This window comes from Chiroxiphia lanceolata, chromosome 5, assembly GCF_009829145.1.
Source record: "Chiroxiphia lanceolata isolate bChiLan1 chromosome 5, bChiLan1.pri, whole genome shotgun sequence".
Classification (NCBI taxonomy): domain Eukaryota; kingdom Metazoa; phylum Chordata; class Aves; order Passeriformes; family Pipridae; genus Chiroxiphia; species Chiroxiphia lanceolata.
Window position 1 is genome coordinate 53,953,789 of NC_045641.1, and position 20,630 is coordinate 53,974,418.

Genomic DNA, 20,630 nt, shown 5'->3' on the forward strand with positions numbered 1-20,630 from the left:
TGTTTCTCAAACAGTACAGTTGGAAAGAAATTATAATAAAAATTTATAATATTTGTTTTATCTAACTTTCCTTTCTTTCCCCTTCAGAAAATTATTTACTTTACCTTCCATACAGCAGAGGGAATAATAAATTTTAACTGGAGGTAGATTTTTCATCTTAGTTGTCATTTAAAGGGATTCTGACAAGGTTTGTTAGACCTAAAAATCAATTCACAGTACTTTGTTCTTTGATGCATCTGTAATGGTTTTGTACAAATGATTATTTTTTTCTTTTTTGTTATGGCTTGCAATTAATAGAAGAAACAAAAAACTCCAAAAGGATTGATTTGCTTTCTGCAATAAGAAGTAGACATCCACCATGAAACATGGCAACACCCTTATCTTCTGAAGGGAGATAGTAAGGATTTGCATTAATAAGCACCACAGTTCTTCCCCACTGGGCTTTCTTCCAGCCAAGATACTAGTCCAAATAAAAAGAAATAGCTTGAAGTCATTCCATCCTAGTTGACAGTGGCTAGAGAATTAAGTCCAAATCCTTTTATTTTATCCACCAATAGATTATTTCATTCCATTCTGCAGCCAAATGGAGTCAAACCAAGTTCAGATGTTCTTTTCTCAGAACAGTTTGCTAAATGTGACTTTAAAAAACATTTTCATGGAAGCAACAAAATTTCATTCTGCTGCAGCTCAACCACAGCTTCAGATGTTCTTCAGTGCAGTCTGTAAAAACTCTGGGTAAATGTCTCTCAGCTTTCCTTCCCTTTTAGCTCTGTCTCATAGCTGCTGATGTGGGCAGTGAGAGGCAGAGAATGTTTTGGACCTACTGACCTTAACTCAGCAAATCTTTGCAATGTTGGTTCTCCCTTCTGGTACTGCAGAAAATAAATCTCAGGTGGAAGAGCTCTGTCCTAAATGTGGGTTTTGTCCTTGTTGTTCTCAGGGGTCAGAAAGCCTTTTGTTCTACATACACTATTTTTTTCTTAAGTAGCCAGGTTTTCCTTACTTCCACTATTGTTTTTGTAAAACAAAAATGTGACAATCCCTTTTCTCTCTCCGAGTCCTCTAGCAGACTGCTAATGTTATTAAGAGTTCGCTGAAGTAACTGTTAGCTTTACATTAAGAAGAATCCCTATATGTAAACCTCTCAGACCGTGGAGGGACACTACCTTTCTGTCCTGGAAGCTGTCCTTTTTCTGGTAATGCATTTGCATAATATTACAGTCATCTTGGTTGAAGGAGAAAAGTATGCAAGGAGATAACTTTCAAGGTACTTCGATTTTTCCTAATGCTCTTGCCAGTGAGTCACTGCTGTTTTGATCATTTTGTTTTTTGAACTACAGACTCAATAGATTGAGAGAAGCAAATGAGGGGAAGTGTTCTTCTCTCTTGCAGCAATTTAGAAAATAATTTTCTTGTTTCATCTACACAAAGATGATTTAATTAAACACTTTAATCCTGACCACAAATAATTTATGTAGGGGTTCAGTGAGAGAAGCCCAGCATTGTCTCGTCATAGAGCATTTACTTAATCCTGTCATACCTGCTTGATAATTACTCCCTCAGATCTGTCCTTGCATTAGCTGCAAAATTAGCTTAGAGGACTTGGAGGAAAAGAGGAGGGGAAAACTCCTTCAAATTAGTTAATAATTTATGATTGCTCTTGAGTCAGCCCTGATTCAGTCTTTTTGAGGGGTGAACCTTCCCATCTGTTGTGAAATGAAATAACATTAGTACTTTTCAGTTTCTAGAGCTGCTCAGAATCTGATAATGATATATAGGTCTTTTCTCCACCTCCAAAACAGATAATGATCTCTTTTTAATGCCTTTGTGTCTTAAGTCACAATCTCACATAAATCTTCCTTTCCTTCAGTGCAGACATACTCTCACATTTCTCTTCTTGCAGGATTGATCTTATAAGCTTAAATGGGAAATTGTTTATTTTCCTTTCATGGAAAGACAGGAGCTGAGTTCCTCTTCATGTGGTGATAACAAATGGAAGGCTGTCCCAGAATTTGAGCTATGCCTTGGTGTTTGTTTCCTCATGCAATTAGTGTGCTGAGCCTAAGTGACAGAATAAGAGCTTTAAATTTAGTCAGAAGGTCACATTTTATTCTAGAAGGAATAAAAAACCTGGCATCTCACATGTTGTAGAGGGGGTCTTGTGTTCTTTTACTCTTTTTTGTTGTTTTGAGTATGTAAGTACCACTGAAAATGTTCCCTATATTTCTTACACCGGTTTACAATCCACAATTGACAAATCCATATCTTACAACATTGAACACAGAGAAAATCACACAAACTAGAAAGACGATAGTCTTGTGAAGAAGAAGTTCATTTCTGAAAACCCTTAGGGCATGATAGGGAACAAGTGTAGGACCAAGCTGAAAGTAGTGCTAATGAAGTGGGGAGTTAAGAAATTCCCCAAGGGGGAACGCTTATGTCAGTGTAATGGAAGGAGGCTGAAACTGGATGGATTAAAATAAGAGTTAATTACATTTGAAAAAAGATATGTGCACAGATGATTTTGCAAGAGTTATTCTGAGCCACCTACATTACCTTTTCTTAGTGAAGAGTAAATCCTAGGCAGGTCTGCCTGGGACTACGCAGTTGGATTTTATGAGTACAATGTTTGTGCACCTCCAGGAAAGAATCATGGAGAAAGAAGATCAGTTTTGCCTTTTAAAAGGGCAGAGGTAGAAGCTAAAGTGAGATACTGAAGGGAGACTTTCACAAATCTGTCAGGTTATTGAATCTGTCCTCAGTTCTAACAAAGGATTTACTTTTTCTAGAGATTAGAACAGATTAACTGTAAATGTCCCATTTACTGGATGCTTTTGGAGCCATAAACTGATGTCCTGACAATTTTGCTTGGAGTGATTTAAGAAATTATTGCCATCATCTCTCCAGTACTTTTCCATGAGCTGTATTAATAGATTTTATGGGGACTCATTGTCCCTCTCACTCTCCATACAGCCATTATAGAGGGCCAGTGAAGAGGGCTGCAGCTAACCCTGATGGCTGTACATGGAGATGAACTAGGTAGGCAGTAACTCTTGCCGTGGGGTGGTAATTTCTCAAATTAGTGTGCTTGCTTGCTTCTACAGCACTTATGTGACTGAGGTCTGAATTAATTCTCACAGTGTAAAATCAAATGGACTCAAAGATTTCATCACTACATTTAACTGGGTCTTACTGATCTTCTCAATACACAGCCAAATTGTCATCTACATCACCCTTTTTTTTACTTACTGCCTTTCTGATCTGCACATACATATTAATTTGTTGCTATTTTTCAGTACTTGAAAGGCAATCCATTTTTAATTTGCTAAAGTATTAAATGTGTTTCTGTTATAATTTATATTTATTATGGTGCTTAATGGATCTGCAGCATGACTGACAAAAAGGCAACATCAGTTTCCACCACATAGAACCAGCCAGTGAAGCGTCTGGTCTGTCATGTGATTATCTGGTGGATAAGGGATTTCTTTTTTTCTTCCCCAAGGAAGACAGAGAGGGAAGCCCTTTGTTTTGTAATTTATTTTTTTTTTTAATGCAGAAGAGGCTTATGGTACAGATAGGTTGTGGATAATTATCTTACTACTATTTTTCCCTTTTTAAGAGCAAGCAAAATGTGTCATCTAATTTCTGTGTTTATGAGGGAGTAAGTTAGCCAAGTCCCTTTTACAGATTTCAATTTTCGTGTTGTTTTCCATCTTGTCCTTAAACAGATGAAGAGGAAAATAAGTAAAGAGAAATTGACTCATATATGACTTCCTGTTCTTACCCTTTGATTACAGAATTCACTGAGATGCAAAATAGATTCAAAATTCATAACATCATTTTACTATTTCATAAAAGAAATGTTGCTTACACTCTGTGCATTAGTAGAGATTAAGGGGGGATTAGCAGATACCATAACTTCCTGCCCTTTGCATGCTTTCCTGCAGTGGTTGCACAGCTGGTTTCCTGCTTCTTGATGTCCTCAGAATTCTTAATACTTTCATGCCTCTCTCTCAATTTATTGTGGAAATATGGTTTATCGTATCTAGATGTTTTCGGTATTTGAGCTGATTATTCTGATTCTTTAGTATTTTTGAATGAAAGCTTGTATGCTAAACCTTTCTATAAAAATCACTTTAAAAAAGCAGTTAAATTAGGCTCAGATTAACAAAGGGACACTGTTGTTTAAATTTAAATCTAGATGGAGTTCATACATGTAATTAATAAAGCAGTTCACAGAAGTTTTTCCAAGCCGCTGATAGACACCTTGTTTTTAACCACAGCACACGGGCATTTTAAGTTCTGCTGCTGCGCTTGCCTACAGATGCTATTGTTTTGGTGGAGCCAGACAAACACTAGCTATTTTCAGCCTAAAGCCATTTTACATCTTGCCTCTCCTGCACATAACCTTTTAGAAGGTCCAAACAAGTTGGCCTCATTACAGGGGAAGAGGTTGTGGGGTGCTAGTGTGACATCTTACATACTAATGTAGGGGAAGGAGCACACGGCCAGAAAAAGGGAGGGCCTGTGTGAGAAGTTTGAGTGATGCTTTTTCACAGATGCAGATGACATGTGAGGCAGATGACATCTGCAGTCTGACCGGATATAAAGCCCTTCAGCTTCCAGGAAGAGAACCAAAAAGACTTTTCTAAACATTAGGACTGGTAGACTTCTGCACTCTTTTTGCTTTTTATCTATATAATGTCAACTTTATCCAGCGAGCGAACTCCCAGTAATGAACTCTGGGTCTCTCCCCATCTGTCTCACTAAATGCCACTTGGAACAAGCACCTTTTCATTTGACAATAAAATCAATGAATGAAATATTAGAGGCTTGAACGATATGATGTGCAGAATACATTATGGGAGTTGTTGTGTTTCAGTAGACAGCAAGTCTTGCCCTTTCTTCTCGTTATCATCAACAGATCTACTTAGTGAAACTGGCACCTTCTGCAAATCTCTCACCTCTTTGCTTTTGGACTTCAACTCTTTTGTTACACTTTAAAGACTCTCTGACTCAGAGCTGTGTGATAAAATTCTGTACTTTCTATGTACTATTGGGCTCATATTTTTCAGCTGTTTGTCTCAATTAAAGCCACTAACTAATTAAACAACAGAGAGGGAGAGGGAGCTTAAGCTGATTTTCATAACACTTGTTTTTATCCCTTTACTCAGATGAGACAGCCTTCTTCCTCTTTGCTTAGAGATTCTTCAGAACAGCAGGAATCTCTCAGTACTAAGCCAATAAGCAGTGGAAAAAGGGAAATGTCAGTGCTGAGGTGCACTTGTGTTAAACATTCTAAAACCTCTGGAACTATCCACGAAGACTGATCTGCAAAAGACTAAAAAATGGGGGGGTTTATTGGTTTTTCCAAGCCTTCCTGGATTCTCCATCAGGAATATAAACTGCTTCATTGTTATACATGTAGCAAACAGCCATAAATTAGGTTAATGAACTAATGCTTGCTAGCAATCCATATGACATATGGACTATTTAATTGTGGAGCTCAAGATACTGAGCTCAACCTCAAAGTGGCTTCATAACTTTATCTTTGTGCCAGTCTTGACTCTGTAGGTATTGGACAGGGTTATTACATGATGGCAAAACTAAGTCAATGCTATATATGGTTTCAAGTTGAGTTTACAAGTAGACACATATTCAGCAAGAGAACATCTCATCCACTTTACCCTGTAAATCTAAATGTCTCCAGGGTACAAGTTAAAAGATAGAGAAGGACATAGAGAAAGAATGGTTGTGTTAAAATTTAGGAGCAATTCTCTGCACCTTTATTAGGTGTTTGCAGTCCTTTGACAAAGCAACTTGAAACACTGTCAGGATAAAATTTTCTGTTTTGTTCTCCAGGTTATTCTTTTGTTCTTATATGCACATCCACTGTTTAGCCTGACTGCAGAATTGTCCCCTATTTCAAGAGTCTCCTGCTCAACAAAGAGGTGACCCATCTGTCATTTTAGGGAACAAGGAACAGATCCCAAGACTCTTGAGCTTGTCACTAGCTCACGAGGCTTCTGGTACAGCCACTGTTTTGTAGTATCAGGCAGAAATATCTCTTATTCTGTAAGCTCAAAATGCAAAACAGTAGGTTATTGTTTGGTACCAGAGCTCTATCATATTTCCTGATACATGTTTAATTGTGCTTAATCATTAGGTGTGAACAAATGTTTGCTGTGCCATCTTACCATCTGATACTGCTGATGCATAAATAATTCTTAGTGGTAGTGTTTGCGAGCTCTAACCTGTCTTGAAGCCCATAATTAAAAGGATAAAGTGAGCTGTTTACACAAGCCAATTGTCAGTATAGTAAGTGCCATTAATAGCATTGGCAAGAAGTGCTAGGTAGGTAGCAGCATCTTACTGCAATCTCTGTCTACTGAAGAGACAACTCCTGAATTTTCATCTGGAAAAATTTGCAGAGGCTGGTAAAAGCCACATAGCCAAAGGGAAATGCAGAGCTTGTTTATTTGTTTAACAGAACTGAACCCAACAAAGAGGAAAAGCAATGTCAACATAGTTGGATTTCAACACCACATACAATAACTTGGCAACCTTTTTCACATTAAGTGGGTGACTACAGCCCTTTTCTACTAAATATGGCCCTGTTTTTTTCTGATTTGGTTTGGGTTTTTTTAAAACTTGTCCCTAGAAAACCAATCTTTTTCATTTTGTTCTTCTTGGAGTTTTTTTCTGCCACTGTTTCTAATTCTGGGATTTCTCTTAATACTTTCTCAGGGAAGTACTTATGATACGTACCTACTGATTTCTTGCTTACAAACATTCCTGGTGTGTCCATCAATTTAGAAGATTTGTTTCTTTTAAATAAAAAAGAAAGGGGGTTTAATATCTTGCTGTTTACATATGATAACTGCCCAAAAGGATGAACAGTCTTTGAAATATTGGAAAAGTTTTATTCTCTATATCTAATTCATTGCTAGTAAACAAGTTTACAATTCCAACAACCTCAGACAACAATCACTGGAACCTGATGAAGTGTCATGATGCAGTGGTGTTGCCCTCCTTTTACAGAACAAAAATGAGGGATGACCAGCCAGCTTCTAACCTCTGTTACCAGGTTTGAATCTGAGTTGAGAATGTTCAGTTAACAGAGGCAGCTTAAGGTTTACATTGCTACAGCTGAAATATGCAGCTGCCTGAACATCAAGAGGAAAGTGATGAGACATGCCTGGAATCCCAAGGGATGTACCCAAAGTAAATCTATGGCAGGGCAGAACATAGCATTCAGAGATGTGGCAAGGAAAAACTCAGCCATCAGTGGACCCAGTAAGCTGACAGCTGCTCGGAAGGCTAGCTGAATGGGAATTTTGAAATGATGACTGGCAGTGACAGTTCAGGCACTAGGCTATCACAAAGGACATAGTCTGTCAGTGTCTAAAATCAGTGCTTTGGGTCTCACAAGTCCTGGCACCTGTTCTTGGATCACCACTCACCTTCCTGGTGACCTTGGAAATGTCACTCCATCACCATGTGCCTCCTGCTTTAAGGATGTCTCTCCTTAACAAAGTACTACTACTGAAAGGCATAAGAGATTTATTGATTACACATTGCAGCCTGCTGCTTGGCTCCCCGTTACTGAGATGTGTTTCACAGATGGGTTCGTGCCAACAAAAATGTGCATATCAAGACCTTATCCTCTTTATAAAATTGATGCACTTAGGAAAGGCAGAGTCATGGTGCATGGATAGTTACTTTCATGGTCTTCACACACTCCTCCAAGACAGTTTTATTGCATTATCTTTGGCAGCAAAGAAGAAAGCATTTTTTGTTCAGTACTCACCTATTCCTTCATAGGCCAAATTCAAGCAGTGCTTTTAATAGCTTGTATGTTCCTGAAACTCTGGGCCCTTTCTCTCAGTCCAATGCCTAAATAATAGAAGTAGTGGATTTGAATTGACTTTGTTCACAAGGATGTTTTGCTTTCACAGCAGAGACGGCCTTTTCCTATACTTGCCTATATATATTAGCACACATGTATCTGTCTATATTTGTGCATGTATATATGTATGTGCATGTATATATGTGTATATATATACAAAAATAATGCATATATCTGGTACATGTATGCAAACCTGTGAAATAAATGCACAGTAGAGGTTAAAGTATTCAATTCTGTTGAACACAGTCTATCCAATGCTATACAGGCATGTGAGATGATGTCATAATCTGTTTCTGGGTCCTGGCACGCTTGTGCTACAGTGCACACACAAGATTTCATGTATGTATTTTACACTGGATTCATGGTAAGATTTCTAGAAAATTTATAGAGGAAATAAACTGCTGAGGAGTTTTGTGCTTGAAACATATTTTCAGGGTATTTGTTGCATGGGAAGACAGTCTCTTTTGGGAATGAGAGAGGACATGGCAGAAGAAGAGAGGAATAAGCTTGGGAGCAGGAAGAAACATTAATTTATATAGACAGTGCAAGAATTGCAATGGGCAACAATAGTGAGGATGGAAATCTTGAACTTGAGGTGGAAGTAGTTAGAAGTACTACTTCTAACATAAAGTAATTAGCTACTTAATGTAGTTAGAAGTAGCAAGACAGAGTTCTATTCTGTTCTCCTTTAATAACCTTTGCTTACTTCTTATGTTTTTAAAGGGTGAAAACTACTTTGCACTTGCTTTTCACTTTGAAAGCCTCTACCAAATGCAACTGAACCTTGCAAATCCAAGAAGCACGAGAACTGTGCTGAAACGGATCTTTGCAGTGATACCAGCTCACCCTTTGGCCATGAGCAATCAGAAGGCGGCACCCCAGCCCTTGCTACCCCTTTAATATGCCTTTTTATTTTCCCCTTTCTGGAGACAGTCTAATGTCCTGAGAAAATGCACAAAGTGCTTGTTGTGGGTCCATTGATACTACTGTGGTTGCACTGGAGTCATGTAAAAGCCACTATAGGTTTAAAAAAACAAAAAACAAAACAAACGAACAAACAAACAAACAAAAAACAAAAAAAAAAAAAAGAAAAAAGAAAAAAAAGGCTTCCACCTAAGAAGAAGTTGAAAGTAGTTGTAATAACTATAAATTTTTTACTCCTGTTTTTATTGTTTGTAATAGCAAAGTATGTCAAGGCAAGAGCTGAGGTTAAAGACCTTTGTACCACAGACTAGAGAAGATAATATACTCTAAAAAAATCAGGAAAAAATCAGAGCAGAATAGGAACACATTGTTCACAGGCACCAAGATTGGCACCAGATGAAACTAGCAGATACCAGACTCAACATAAATAAAACCTGATACTTCTTCAGATGTGTTGTGTGTCACTGGAAGCCAGAGGACCACTTAAGAAGTGCCACTGTACAGCTGCACTGTTGTGCTCCATATTGCACAGCTGCTACTCCTGTGCTCGGTGGAGCTTCAACCTGGCCCCATGCTGCTGCTCTTATGCCTTCAATAGAAACTAGCCCACACTTACTCAGAGGACTTACATTTCCAATACGTGAGACAGGCAAAATGGAAGAGGGGTAAAATTTTATTAAAGGAGAATTGAGCAAGAGGCTGTTCTGTGACCTGTTCAATGTCACCCAAGAAATCAGTGTTGCAGCTGGGAGCTGGAGTCCCCTTCAATGCCTGAATTACGGTGTAATGCTTTCCCCCCCATTATCCACCAAAAGTCTGTGAAGTAAAAACAGAATTGAAGGCACTGAGTTATCAGGTTCAGAAGAATTTGTTTTTCCATGGAAACCTCCTCCCAGCAACAGCCAAGCTTTTGCAAGGAGAGAAGCACCTCTCATCGTGCAAGAGCTGTCAGGGAGCTGTTCTGTGCAAAATGCTGTAGCTGCAGCTGCCTTCTGGAGAAGTCTCATCCCACAGCCAGGCAGCATACAGCCCCATTCCTGGCACTTCAGCCTGTTCAATAATTTTTCACCGTGGTCATGCCAGAATCATAGCCTTGTTTTCTGTTGTCTGGCTGTTAGTGGTGATGTCTGAAGAAGTAAGAAAGACAGCTTAATTTTCATAAGCTAACTTGTGCCTGGAGTAACAGAGAGTGAGAGGAGTGCACTTAATCATAGTTGCAGGGCCAGAACAGAAAATGATAGAGCTTTTGCTGTTAGTTATGGTATTTTATTATAATAACTCTTAGGAAGAAGAAACCAGCAGCTCAAAATGCTGAACAGTTCAAATTCATTATGGTAGCCACTGTGTTCTCATCTGCTGGAAGAATAACTTACAAAACTCTTTTATGCCTACTTTTTCCAAAAGTTCGTGGTGGGAAGGAACTCTAGTCTTTTTCCCCAAAAAATCTGAATTCAGATTATGGTATGATCAGAGGTGAAATGAACCTGGTGATAGTTTCCACAGAACTGCAGACACTTTGCAGGAAAGGCATGAAAGGTGGCAGAGGGACAGGATGGGGCTGGTGGATGGTCAGAAAGCTGTGGGCAAGGTGAGCATTCCCTGTACCTCCTTGACACCACGCATCGCTTTAGCCTTCCTTCTATAACTTCCTAATGCATTTGAAAAAGTAAATAACTAAATGAACTAACTGGTAGGGGTCAGATACACTGGATAGATATTCTCACAGTGATTCATTAATATTGAAAAAAATTAATTAAAGCTTTGAGCGAAGCATTTTTGGTTGGTCACAAATGGAAGGACAAATCTTGTAATTTTATTTTGTTTGAACTTTTAGATACATAAAATAATGTGTTCTATGTGGTATATATTATGCATCTGTATTATGTGTCACATTGTTTTATATGATTTAAAGTGATGAGGGTTGTGCATTTTTTATTTCGGTACCTTCAGATCACAATATTTGGGGAATTTCATCCAGAAAATATTTCTGATTTTCTTTTTTCTGTAGTGATTCAGAATGAAAACATTTTTTGGAAACATTAATATTTGCTAGGCAGCTGAAGTTCTGGTTTCCCGACTACTTCCGATTTAAGTCAAGATCATAGAGACAATATAAAGGGTAACAAAAATATATTCTTCTTCGGCAGAGACAGCAACGCTATTCCAGCCTAGAGAAAACAGAAATTAAATTAGAGAAGATGCAAAGCATATCTCCATAATTTTCTTCAAGGTGGCTTGGGAGACAAGTCATCACATCTGCCTAGTAGGCTTTTATGCACCAGTAAGAGTTACAACAGCCTGACAAGTTGCATAATGCTGTACCCTAGGACAGTACATGAACATGTACGCATTCCCAGGCCATTGCAAAGGCAAACTAAAGCATGTTAGCTAACACATTTTCCTTTGTATTTGTGACAAGCTAAAAGGACATGTACAGGCAGTTATTCCAGCTCAGTTGATACACAGTAAGTCACATTATCTGATCCATGTATCTAAGCCCTAAAGCTTACATGATGTTAATGTCTGCCTTCATCCGTGTCCCGTGTCAACCCTCAAGGAACACTGGTGAAAGCATGATTTGTTATGATGTCTTAAAAAATAAAGGGAAAAAGGGGAAGGAAATTATACAGCTACAGTAAATACAGGCAAACATAATTTCCTAAGCCTTTTCAGTTTATCTTGGCATGAGAAATAATAACTGAGAAATAAGTGTTTGGGAGGTACATTATTAGAACTGAGATTTTGCACTGATAGGTGGGAAAGGAAAACCATTAAAAAAGTAGCAAGGTTTGTTCTTTTTTTATTATTCATCAACTTAAAGCCTGAACTCTGTGGCATGATGGGCAATTCATGGGGCTAAAATAATTAAAGCAGACTGATGTTCCATGGTAAGGAAGTTCAGTATCTGCTTCTTGCAAATGGAATTCTAACATTTCTTTTGATGTTAGCAGTACTATCCTGAGGAAGATCTGTGGACTGCTGAGTTGTGAAATGTGCTGTTAGATTATGGGCAGGGACACTCACTTCCTACCAGCTGTGCCAATCCATTCCAGCCCAGCTGCACCTGCATTTTTTATTGTTTTTTTCTTTCTTCTCATCCTTTTCTAGCCATGGCAGTTTCTTATTTTGATTTATTCTACCTCAGCTGTAAGGGAGTGGTTATAAAGAACAGGATGACTTCCAGGATGGAGTCAACAAGTGTTGGTTTAAATTTTGTCCTTCGGCATCTTTTTGCCTAAGACTTCTATCAGTTGAGATCCCTTTCATATTTCCTCACAATATAGCTTGTGGTGTCTCATGCTCTCTAGTGTGTTCCATGTGTGTCACAGGTTGAGAGATGCTATAGTTTATTTGTATGAACAAAGCATCAGTTGCTTAGGGATACATTTGCCTCTAACTTGTAATTTCCTTCATTTGCTTGTGCATTGCACTCTGTTAATATTACCAGTTTTCGGTAGCACCCATGGGAAGATAAATCTGTGGTGGTCTTTTATATGATCCTTTTGCTCTCCCCTAGATTTTTCACCTTCTTGAAAAATGACTTATGGAGTATAATGTGAAAAATTAAATATATATATATTTAATATAATAGCAAAGAGGAGACAACATTAGAAAATTGTCTGATGAGGAGTACCATGTTGTCATTGGGGTAGAGTAGGATGATCCTGAAGTAGTGTGGAGTGGACTTGGTAATCTCTCAAGGTTATTTTTAGATTGATTTCCATTCATTCCTTGAATGCTTTCATAGTGTTCTGGTTTATTTGTTATATGCATTGGCCAATCTCTGCTGCTCACCCTCTTTGAAACAGCACTTGAGATACATGTGGGGGTTTCTGACATTCACCTGAATTACAAATACCACAGGGGAGTGTCACAATCAGTTTTCAAGCCAACTATAAAATTGAATTAATCACTTCTGTCTTTATGTCTTGCTTCTTAGCCCAGTCTTGTCATGGACCATACTGAAATTTTAGTAATACAGCTGTGGTCTTACATAAGCAGCGTATAATGATCATTTAATGCTTTCAGTGCCCTGCTGTGACCATACACCCAATTTTATGAGCATAGCTGGGATTTTAAAATGGCCTTCAAAGCGTGCTTTCTCAAAAGGTTGCAAAATAATTTCCAGTACCAGTCTCAGTGCCCTCACTGAGCATGTCCCTCTGTCAAAACACCATTCGCTTTCCTTTCTCTGACTGGCTCCAAATGCAGTTTTCCCTCCATCCTCTGTCACCAGAGCATCATTTCAATCACTTCTCTTATTTAAATTTTATACAGCACATTTCAGGATAGATAATTAAGTCCTTATCTATACAAACATTCACTTTTCAGTTGATTTTTAAGCAGTGCAAACCTTCTAGACACATTTGATTTAAAACACATTTTACTCTAGCTGCAGCCAGCTGCTAATCAATCAATGTAAGATAAACTGAAATAAAACTGAAATCATAATTTCTGTGCAGCATTCTACACAGGCTTACCTAAATGACTTTTAAATTGCTCTCTTAAATTAAAACAGCACAACATTCTTATGTAGGTAAACTCATAGAATCAAGTGTTTTTCTGAGCAAAAGGGATTTCCTTTGTGACTGAGAAAAAAATCCCTGAAACTAGTAGCAGGGAGCATGGGAAGAGAATAATTTGTTATACTGAGCCTTGTTCTTCAATTACATTATCTCCATCAGAGTATGAACAGAACTTCATATTAGATGATCATTTTACCAACACTTACTTCTCACTAGGAGGATTCTCCATCATTGTATTCCAAAATCAAGCAGCATTCAGATTTGTCTGGGTGATATATTTCTGTCAGCATGACAAGGGTTCCCACAGTGTTTATTTACCCAGACTAGCCAGGGGAGAAGGAAGAAATGAGCTGTGCTAGGCTTGCTGTCTGTTACATAAGCAGGCTCCTTCCCAGTGCATGGAAGGAGCCAGCACTCGACCTTCTGGATTTCTCTTTTGTTTTCCATTGATTGACTGTCTTCTGTCTCCTAATCTGCTTGCAATTTGCTCATTTCCAGGGCAACAAGTTCTTGGCTTAGTAGAGAACCAGAGTGATTGGTATTTGGGCAACCTTTGGAAGAATCATCGTCCCTGGCCAGCACTTGGGAGGGGCTACAACACAGGTAGGACCCGAGGGTTTTCTCCAAATTAGCGTTTGCATTGAACATGCAATCTGCTTCCTGGTATAGAGAGTATATATAGAGAAAGATGTGGTAATTTACACCTCCCTCCCTAAGATATGGCTAAATTTGTCTTTTAAAACAGCAAAAATTATGCAGTGTCATGCATTTTGGAGTTTCCTGTCTTCTTTAAATGGTGTTAGAAAAGATTGTGTAGTGTCCTTTGGGGAAGAACAGAGCTTTTCAGCAATCTGACAGATCCTCAGCACATCTCCTTTGAGATTTCTGTCCATGATGACACGTATGTAGGACCAGCAGTGGGAATGAATAGGAATTGAGGCTCGTTTTCTGTAGAGAGGTAAATAGTATCACAAAATGTCAGCCCAATAAAGATATAACTCCTGCAGAACGGCAACAGGGTCATAATTGTCCTAATAAAATGCAAGCTACTGGCGATCAATTTCTGCTGCCATGAGAAAGGAATAAAGGCGCCAGATCAGAGAATTTATTAGGTTACAAAAGACAGGTCTTCCCACTGATTTGTGTTTGGTGTGTGTGAAAACATACCAGGTGCATAAAGAACACACACATACATCTAAATCGTTGCTGTGGTAAGCTGTACATGCTGATGCAGTGAGTTAAATTCTTTCTCTATTTGTAATAAAAGGACAGAACAGATGGTGAAGCCTCCATTTGGAACAGATGAGTCCATTTAAATATCCCTGCACTATCAGAAAATTATTCACCATAGTAGTGGTTTTGCTTCACAGAAATATATTGGTTTGAATTAAACAGACTAACTAGAAAAAGAGTTGCACAAGTTGTGGTTGGGTCATCCATATTTCTATATTCCTTTGTATGTTTGCGGGAATCCCACTAATTTTTGCGAATTTTTATTTCAGTCCCCGCAAAGCATCTCTAGTCTGTGAAAAGCTTCAAAAGAATAACCCAACAGAATATGGATATGGATACAAGATTTTGGCAGAATAGGTTTGTTTCATGGTTCTCCACTTGCCAGAATTGCAAATAGAAAGGCTGGGTCTGCTCACTGCTGTTCCCAGCCCTGCAGAAACATGAGACAGAGATAAGTTTCATGGATTTGTCCTTAAACCTGAAAGCTTACATTACACACAGCTGACCTTGTTGATGTCAATTCTGTTTGCTGTTACATCACAAAATAGTATCTTTTGTTCTGCTGAGAGATGACCACCTCATATAGTTACCTTTTTCTGCTACAGTTTTGCTTTTTCCTTTCTGCCATTTTAATGCTGATAGAGAGAAATGTGGCACAACCACATAACATTAGAATAACCCAGAAATGTATGGTGGGTAATATCTAAAATGCAATTATGTTAAAAAAAGTACCATAAGGATTTAATTTATATCGTCTTAACTTACTGTTCCAAATGGTTTATAGGGATGCCACATGCCAGTGTATCACATAAATCTTCTACTGAAAACAAAAATAACTGAATATCTGCAGTCCTTCACATAGATTACGTGTGTTTATTCTTGTATTAATACATACCTACCAGGCCATGCATGATCCCATAATCCTGCCCATGATTTTAGTCTCCTCACAATTGCAACTCACCTGTAGTTATAAAAACTTTTTTTTTAGAAAGAAAAGCAGAAGATAAAGTGTGGGAGATTGACAAGTGATCATAAGAAGTGGAATGTTGTTTTTTCAAGTATGTGGAACAAGAGGTCACTGAGTGAAACAGTGCAACCTCTGAGAAGTAGGAAATTACGTTATTGACAGAATCAGCACCCTTTACTATAATTTCTTGATTGAATTCATTGTTTGCCTCAGTAATCTAGGAGAGATTGGAGCTGTAAATTTCTCAAGGAAGATGAAACTGGAGCTTGTTTGATGCGTTCACTGAATTGAAATAATTGACACTGAATGCGACACTGTGGCTAAGGAGGATTCAGAAAACTAAAAGGCAGGGGCAACAGGGGGCACAGAAAAGAGAGGCAATATCTCTAAGCAAAACACTCATAAAAGACAGTGGGCCAGAAATGGGAAGACATAGAAATTCAGGTGCCTAGAGCTGTACTTAAGAAGAGTAAAAGGGCTCCCAAACCCCTGAAACTTTAATGAGCTAAACAGAGCTGGATCAGGGAGAACTGTGAGACAGACTTTGCTTTTGCTCTTGGGAGAGTGTTTGCTACAGACCTAGGATACCATCCTAAGAAAAGAGATTTTTATGTGAGCCTCTTCAGCCGGACCTAACCCTGGCAGATTTGATTCAGAAGCACTGCTCAAAGTCAAAATTCTTCCACTACTTCCAGTTTCTGAAGGAAATAATTGCTGTTTCACTCATATCTTTCTCTGTCTGAGCCAATCTGGACAACATATATGTTGGGGGAGTCTCAGAAGGCAGATATATTAAAGGCAAAGGTGTGTTTATTCCTTCTCTGCTAGTTCTTTAAACTCAATAAGCATGTGTATTCTCCTATTCCTGTGTGCCCAAGCCAAATCTCCTGACAGCCAATACAGATTTTCAAGGAAAGATTTTGTTTGTTTTTTATTCTTCTTCCTCATTTACATAGGCAGATAATCCAAGTCATGTTTTAGTCCATGATAATGTAATTGTAGGACAACCAGACCAAACTCAAAGTCATTAAGTGACAATTTAATTACTGTTTAAAATGTTCTTAGTTAGAACCATTCTTTATTTGTGATAACACTCTCTTCCTCAAGCCATTTTAATCACAGTTACTTCTCTACCACAAAAGTAACCAAGCTTTTTCTGTACTTCACTGGCCAACACTCAGTAAGCTGCTTAATCAAATACTCTTTTTATATATCATCCACTCCATGTTGCTTGTCTGCACTGAGTTTAACTCTTACAGATTCCTTATACTTTAGTTAAAGCACACTTTTCTTGCTATACAACCTGTATTATCTTTCACTGACTAAACTGTGCTTTTGAAAGTATTGCCTGAGCCACACTATGATTTTTCTCTTTAAAGGTGTTAAACTGACAAGTCCAGAATTGCACTGTGTGGTTTAATGTTCATTTCTGGAGTAACAGTCATCTTAGTCCTTAGAAAAGTACATTGTCAAAGAAATTCTGAACATAAAAGCTTTTAGTACTTTGTCTGCCTTATACTTTCCATCATAGTGAAGAACAGCTTTTAAAAGCAGTTTCTGGTGACTATTAAGACTTCAGGCCACTTCTTCAGCTGCTGTGAATCACCCCTGGCTTCTCTGGCTTTAGTGCAGCAGAGCCAACTTCCACCAGCTGAGAATGGACTCCATGCCTGTTAAATGGAGCTTTAGGATGAATATGTGACTGCAATTTGGGTGCCAGGGGAACATTTCCAAAAGCTTTGACCCCAGGGATTTCAGAATCCTAGACTACAGAAGCGCATCCTAAGGATTTGAGGCTCGTCTGAAATGCACTGGCTCAGTGCATCTACCAGATACCGTAAGGAGGTGTTTCAACAGCTTGAGCTGAGGATTCATACTCCCACACTGAGAAATGTGACGTTACCAGACCTGTGGATTGAGAACAGAAGGGAATGGCTAGCACCTAACAATTACTAGGCTGTATGTATACCATGCCTTATTACTCCCATGTTTGTAATGAAGCAATGCTAGAATGAACCTCTTTTCTTCATTGTTTCCCTGAAAAAAAAGACCCGTGGAAGTTGAATTGGAAGTTGGAAGGGTATGTTATGTCATTTTTGCATAATATTTAACAATTTTGAATGATAAAATACAAGCATAGAGTAGACTTTATATGAAGTAAGTCTGGATCAAATCTTCTGCTTCTTCATGATGGTACTGTGCATCTTCAGTGCTGAAAATAAATGACTAATGAGGCAGTGCAAAATGGGATGGTGGTGGACATGGAACTGCCTGTGGTCCAGTTCCAGAAGCCCGATAACAGCTTTCAGCTGAGCTCTACAGGCTTCTGCTCATGACATTATGATAATTGTTCTCATGTATATTGGTTGCTTGAGAGTAGAGATTTTTTTCACATTGTCTCAGTGAATGAAGAAGTCAGAAAACTCATGGTTTATAGAACCTTTAAATATCCACCACAGGGGCCTGACCAAGCTTAGCCATACCCTTTCTAAATACCATTGCAATATTCCTATCTCCCATTACATAAAATATTAGTCATATTTGGTATAGGAACTGGTATCATTAAGCTTGGTTGAAAGGACAGGAGCAAACAGATGAAAAATGCATTTCAATGATTAAAAAAATGTGTCCAACACCACTGTCAAGTCAAAAAGCAGCACTTTCTTCATCTACTCAGGTTCACACTGTACCAGTTTTTTGATTAGCTTTTTCTTAGAATTTTAGAGTTTAGAGTTTTAGAGTTGGACTCGATGATCCTTGTGGATCCCTTCCAACTCAGAATATTCTGTAGTTCTGTGATTTTTTCCTTTAAGACACTGTGACCTTATTCAGTAAATATTGTTATTAGTGCAAAGCATGCTGATACACATGCTTTACAAAGTGCAAAGATGCGTTTGAAGTACAAGTATCGTGTACACTTTACAGGTAGCAGTTTAGGAAGTGCCAGCAAATGGTTGCTTTTAGGCTCAACAGGAAATGTTAGTCTGTTTGTGTCACAGGTGGGTAGCTAAACTGATAATTCTCCTTTTGATAACTACATCCTTACCTTTGTTGACCATAATCTGTTGCTTGCACTTAAAATAAGCTATCTTAAAGCTGACTACCCTCAAAGAATAGCCTCCTTTCCAGTCTTTCTTATGCACTTTTTAAAGCACGTGACATACTGAGGACTTGTTTACAGCACCCTTGATATTTCTGAAATGAGTGTCAATATGTATCGGATTGTGAAAATGGTGCCTCTAGTTTGAGAGGCCTATCCATGTAGTAATGGCATTGCTGTGGCTGAATTAAGTCTACTGTTCATTGCATTCTCTGAGGTACATCCTCTACTCCTTAGCAATTGAATCTATCATCCCCTGTAATAGCTGTCTTTTTTCGAAAAACACCGCCTGACTCTTTGAAACACTGAAAACATTCATCTCTTAAGAAACCTGTGATAAAAAAAAAACCACATTGGCATTCAGACAGGGTCTAGTTTCCGTAGTATTGGAGTAAATAAAATGTATCTCTTTTAGCTGATTAAATTATCCCAGTTTTGGGGGTTTTACTGGTCTGACCTGAATTCAGAATGTAAAGTTCTCCATCTAATGTACATAAATCAGGCATATAGATGTAACATTCCAAGGTAATGATATAAAAAATCATTCGGAAGTGTGTTATTTTTAGCTTGATCAAGACAGTTCTTTAGGTGAACATACATACCTTGGTCAGTAATTATGTTGTCCAGCACTCTCAAATGCCCCCTCTTTATTGTAGTGGGACAATCATTAGCAGATTAAATTTAGATGAAAGACTTGCACATAAAAGCTTAATAGAGGCATCCAGGTGCCTAAACTGAGAACAAAACCTTCTGTTATGTGACAGGAGAACCCCAGACAAATGCATAGCAATAGTAAAACCAGTACTTTTTCTTTTGAAGTGCAAGTTCACTTTCCAGTTTCTCATTGTGCTCATAAAAGTGGTTGTGTAAAGACAGTTCCTTTTTGTAGAGACAAAGACAGAGGTTTTAGCCATAGTCCCAAAGCAAAGAAAGAGGCATCACAGTTGGACTCCATCTTTGGACTCTTAATAAGTAGCTTGGTGCCTGTCACAGAAAGTAGCAGAGTAACTTAAGATGTCTCTCCACACCCTTGTGTAAAAGCTGTTCCCACTAAGTGAATGCCAGCAAAACCAGTTGAATTTCAAAACACTCAGGTACTATCTTCTACAGAAATCAACTTCTTCTGGAAAGCTCCTTTCTATCCTCTTGTCCTCCAGCCTGTACTCTCCATTCAGGAATAGTCCCATTCAGGACTTTTTGTTGAACTTGAGGAGCTTTCTCTGAATAGCAGCCCATCCCCAGGATACTTGGCCACAGACTCTATTTTGTTGTCATGTGTGACACTGCTGAGGATACATTCTATCTCATTTTCAGCTCATTAATCAGAATGCTAAACACTATCAGTCCCAGTATCAACTCATGTGGGACCCCCCTTGTAACTGACCACCATCTGAATGTTTTATTGCTGAACACAACCCTTTGAGCTTGGCAGGCCAACTTTGCAGACACTTTGTAGTCCACTTATCTAAACTCTATCTCAGTTTGGTTACATGAGCATGATAAACAGCTCCTTAGGCAAACCCTGTGTTTCTGTTGTGAACCTAATCCTTCGAAAAGGATTTACTAGAAAATAAATGGTTGTGGAGGAAAGATTGTGTCTCCTGCTTTTTTGAAAATGCCATAGTTAATTTCCAGGCTTGTTCATTCAATGCTGCTGCTTTCATTGCCCTAATCCATTTCTTAGAATGTTCTATTCCTCCTCAATCTCATGCGGTAAATAAACTGCCAATTAAGGGAGGAAAGTGGGGGAGTAAGTTTTCTGGTAGTTTCTGAATACAAAACCCCAAACCTCTTTGTCATCCAAACAGAAAGAAATACCTGGGAGGTTGTTCAGCCCCTGAGCCACATTTCCTTCTTTGTTGCCAGGACATTGAGTGAACACCAAACCCAGAAAAGCTGTGACGGGTTCTTACTTATTGTGCCCACAATTAGTCTTGTGGGCTAGTGTTAATGTTAGAAACTGCTTTTAAA

The 20,630-nt window shown here is 38.4% G+C and overlaps 1 protein-coding gene across 5 annotated transcripts in view; it reads left to right on the top strand.

The window, feature by feature from the left end:
* Window positions 1-20,630, top strand: part of LARGE1 (LARGE xylosyl- and glucuronyltransferase 1) — a 273,696-nt gene that overhangs the window by 195,621 nt on the left and 57,445 nt on the right. For all 5 annotated transcript variants that reach the window (XM_032687802.1, XM_032687804.1, XM_032687801.1 and 2 more), the window contains one exon: window positions 13,858-13,962. In XM_032687802.1, coding sequence (XP_032543693.1) covers window positions 13,858-13,962 — 105 coding nt within the window. The remainder of the gene's footprint in view (window positions 1-13,857; window positions 13,963-20,630) is intronic.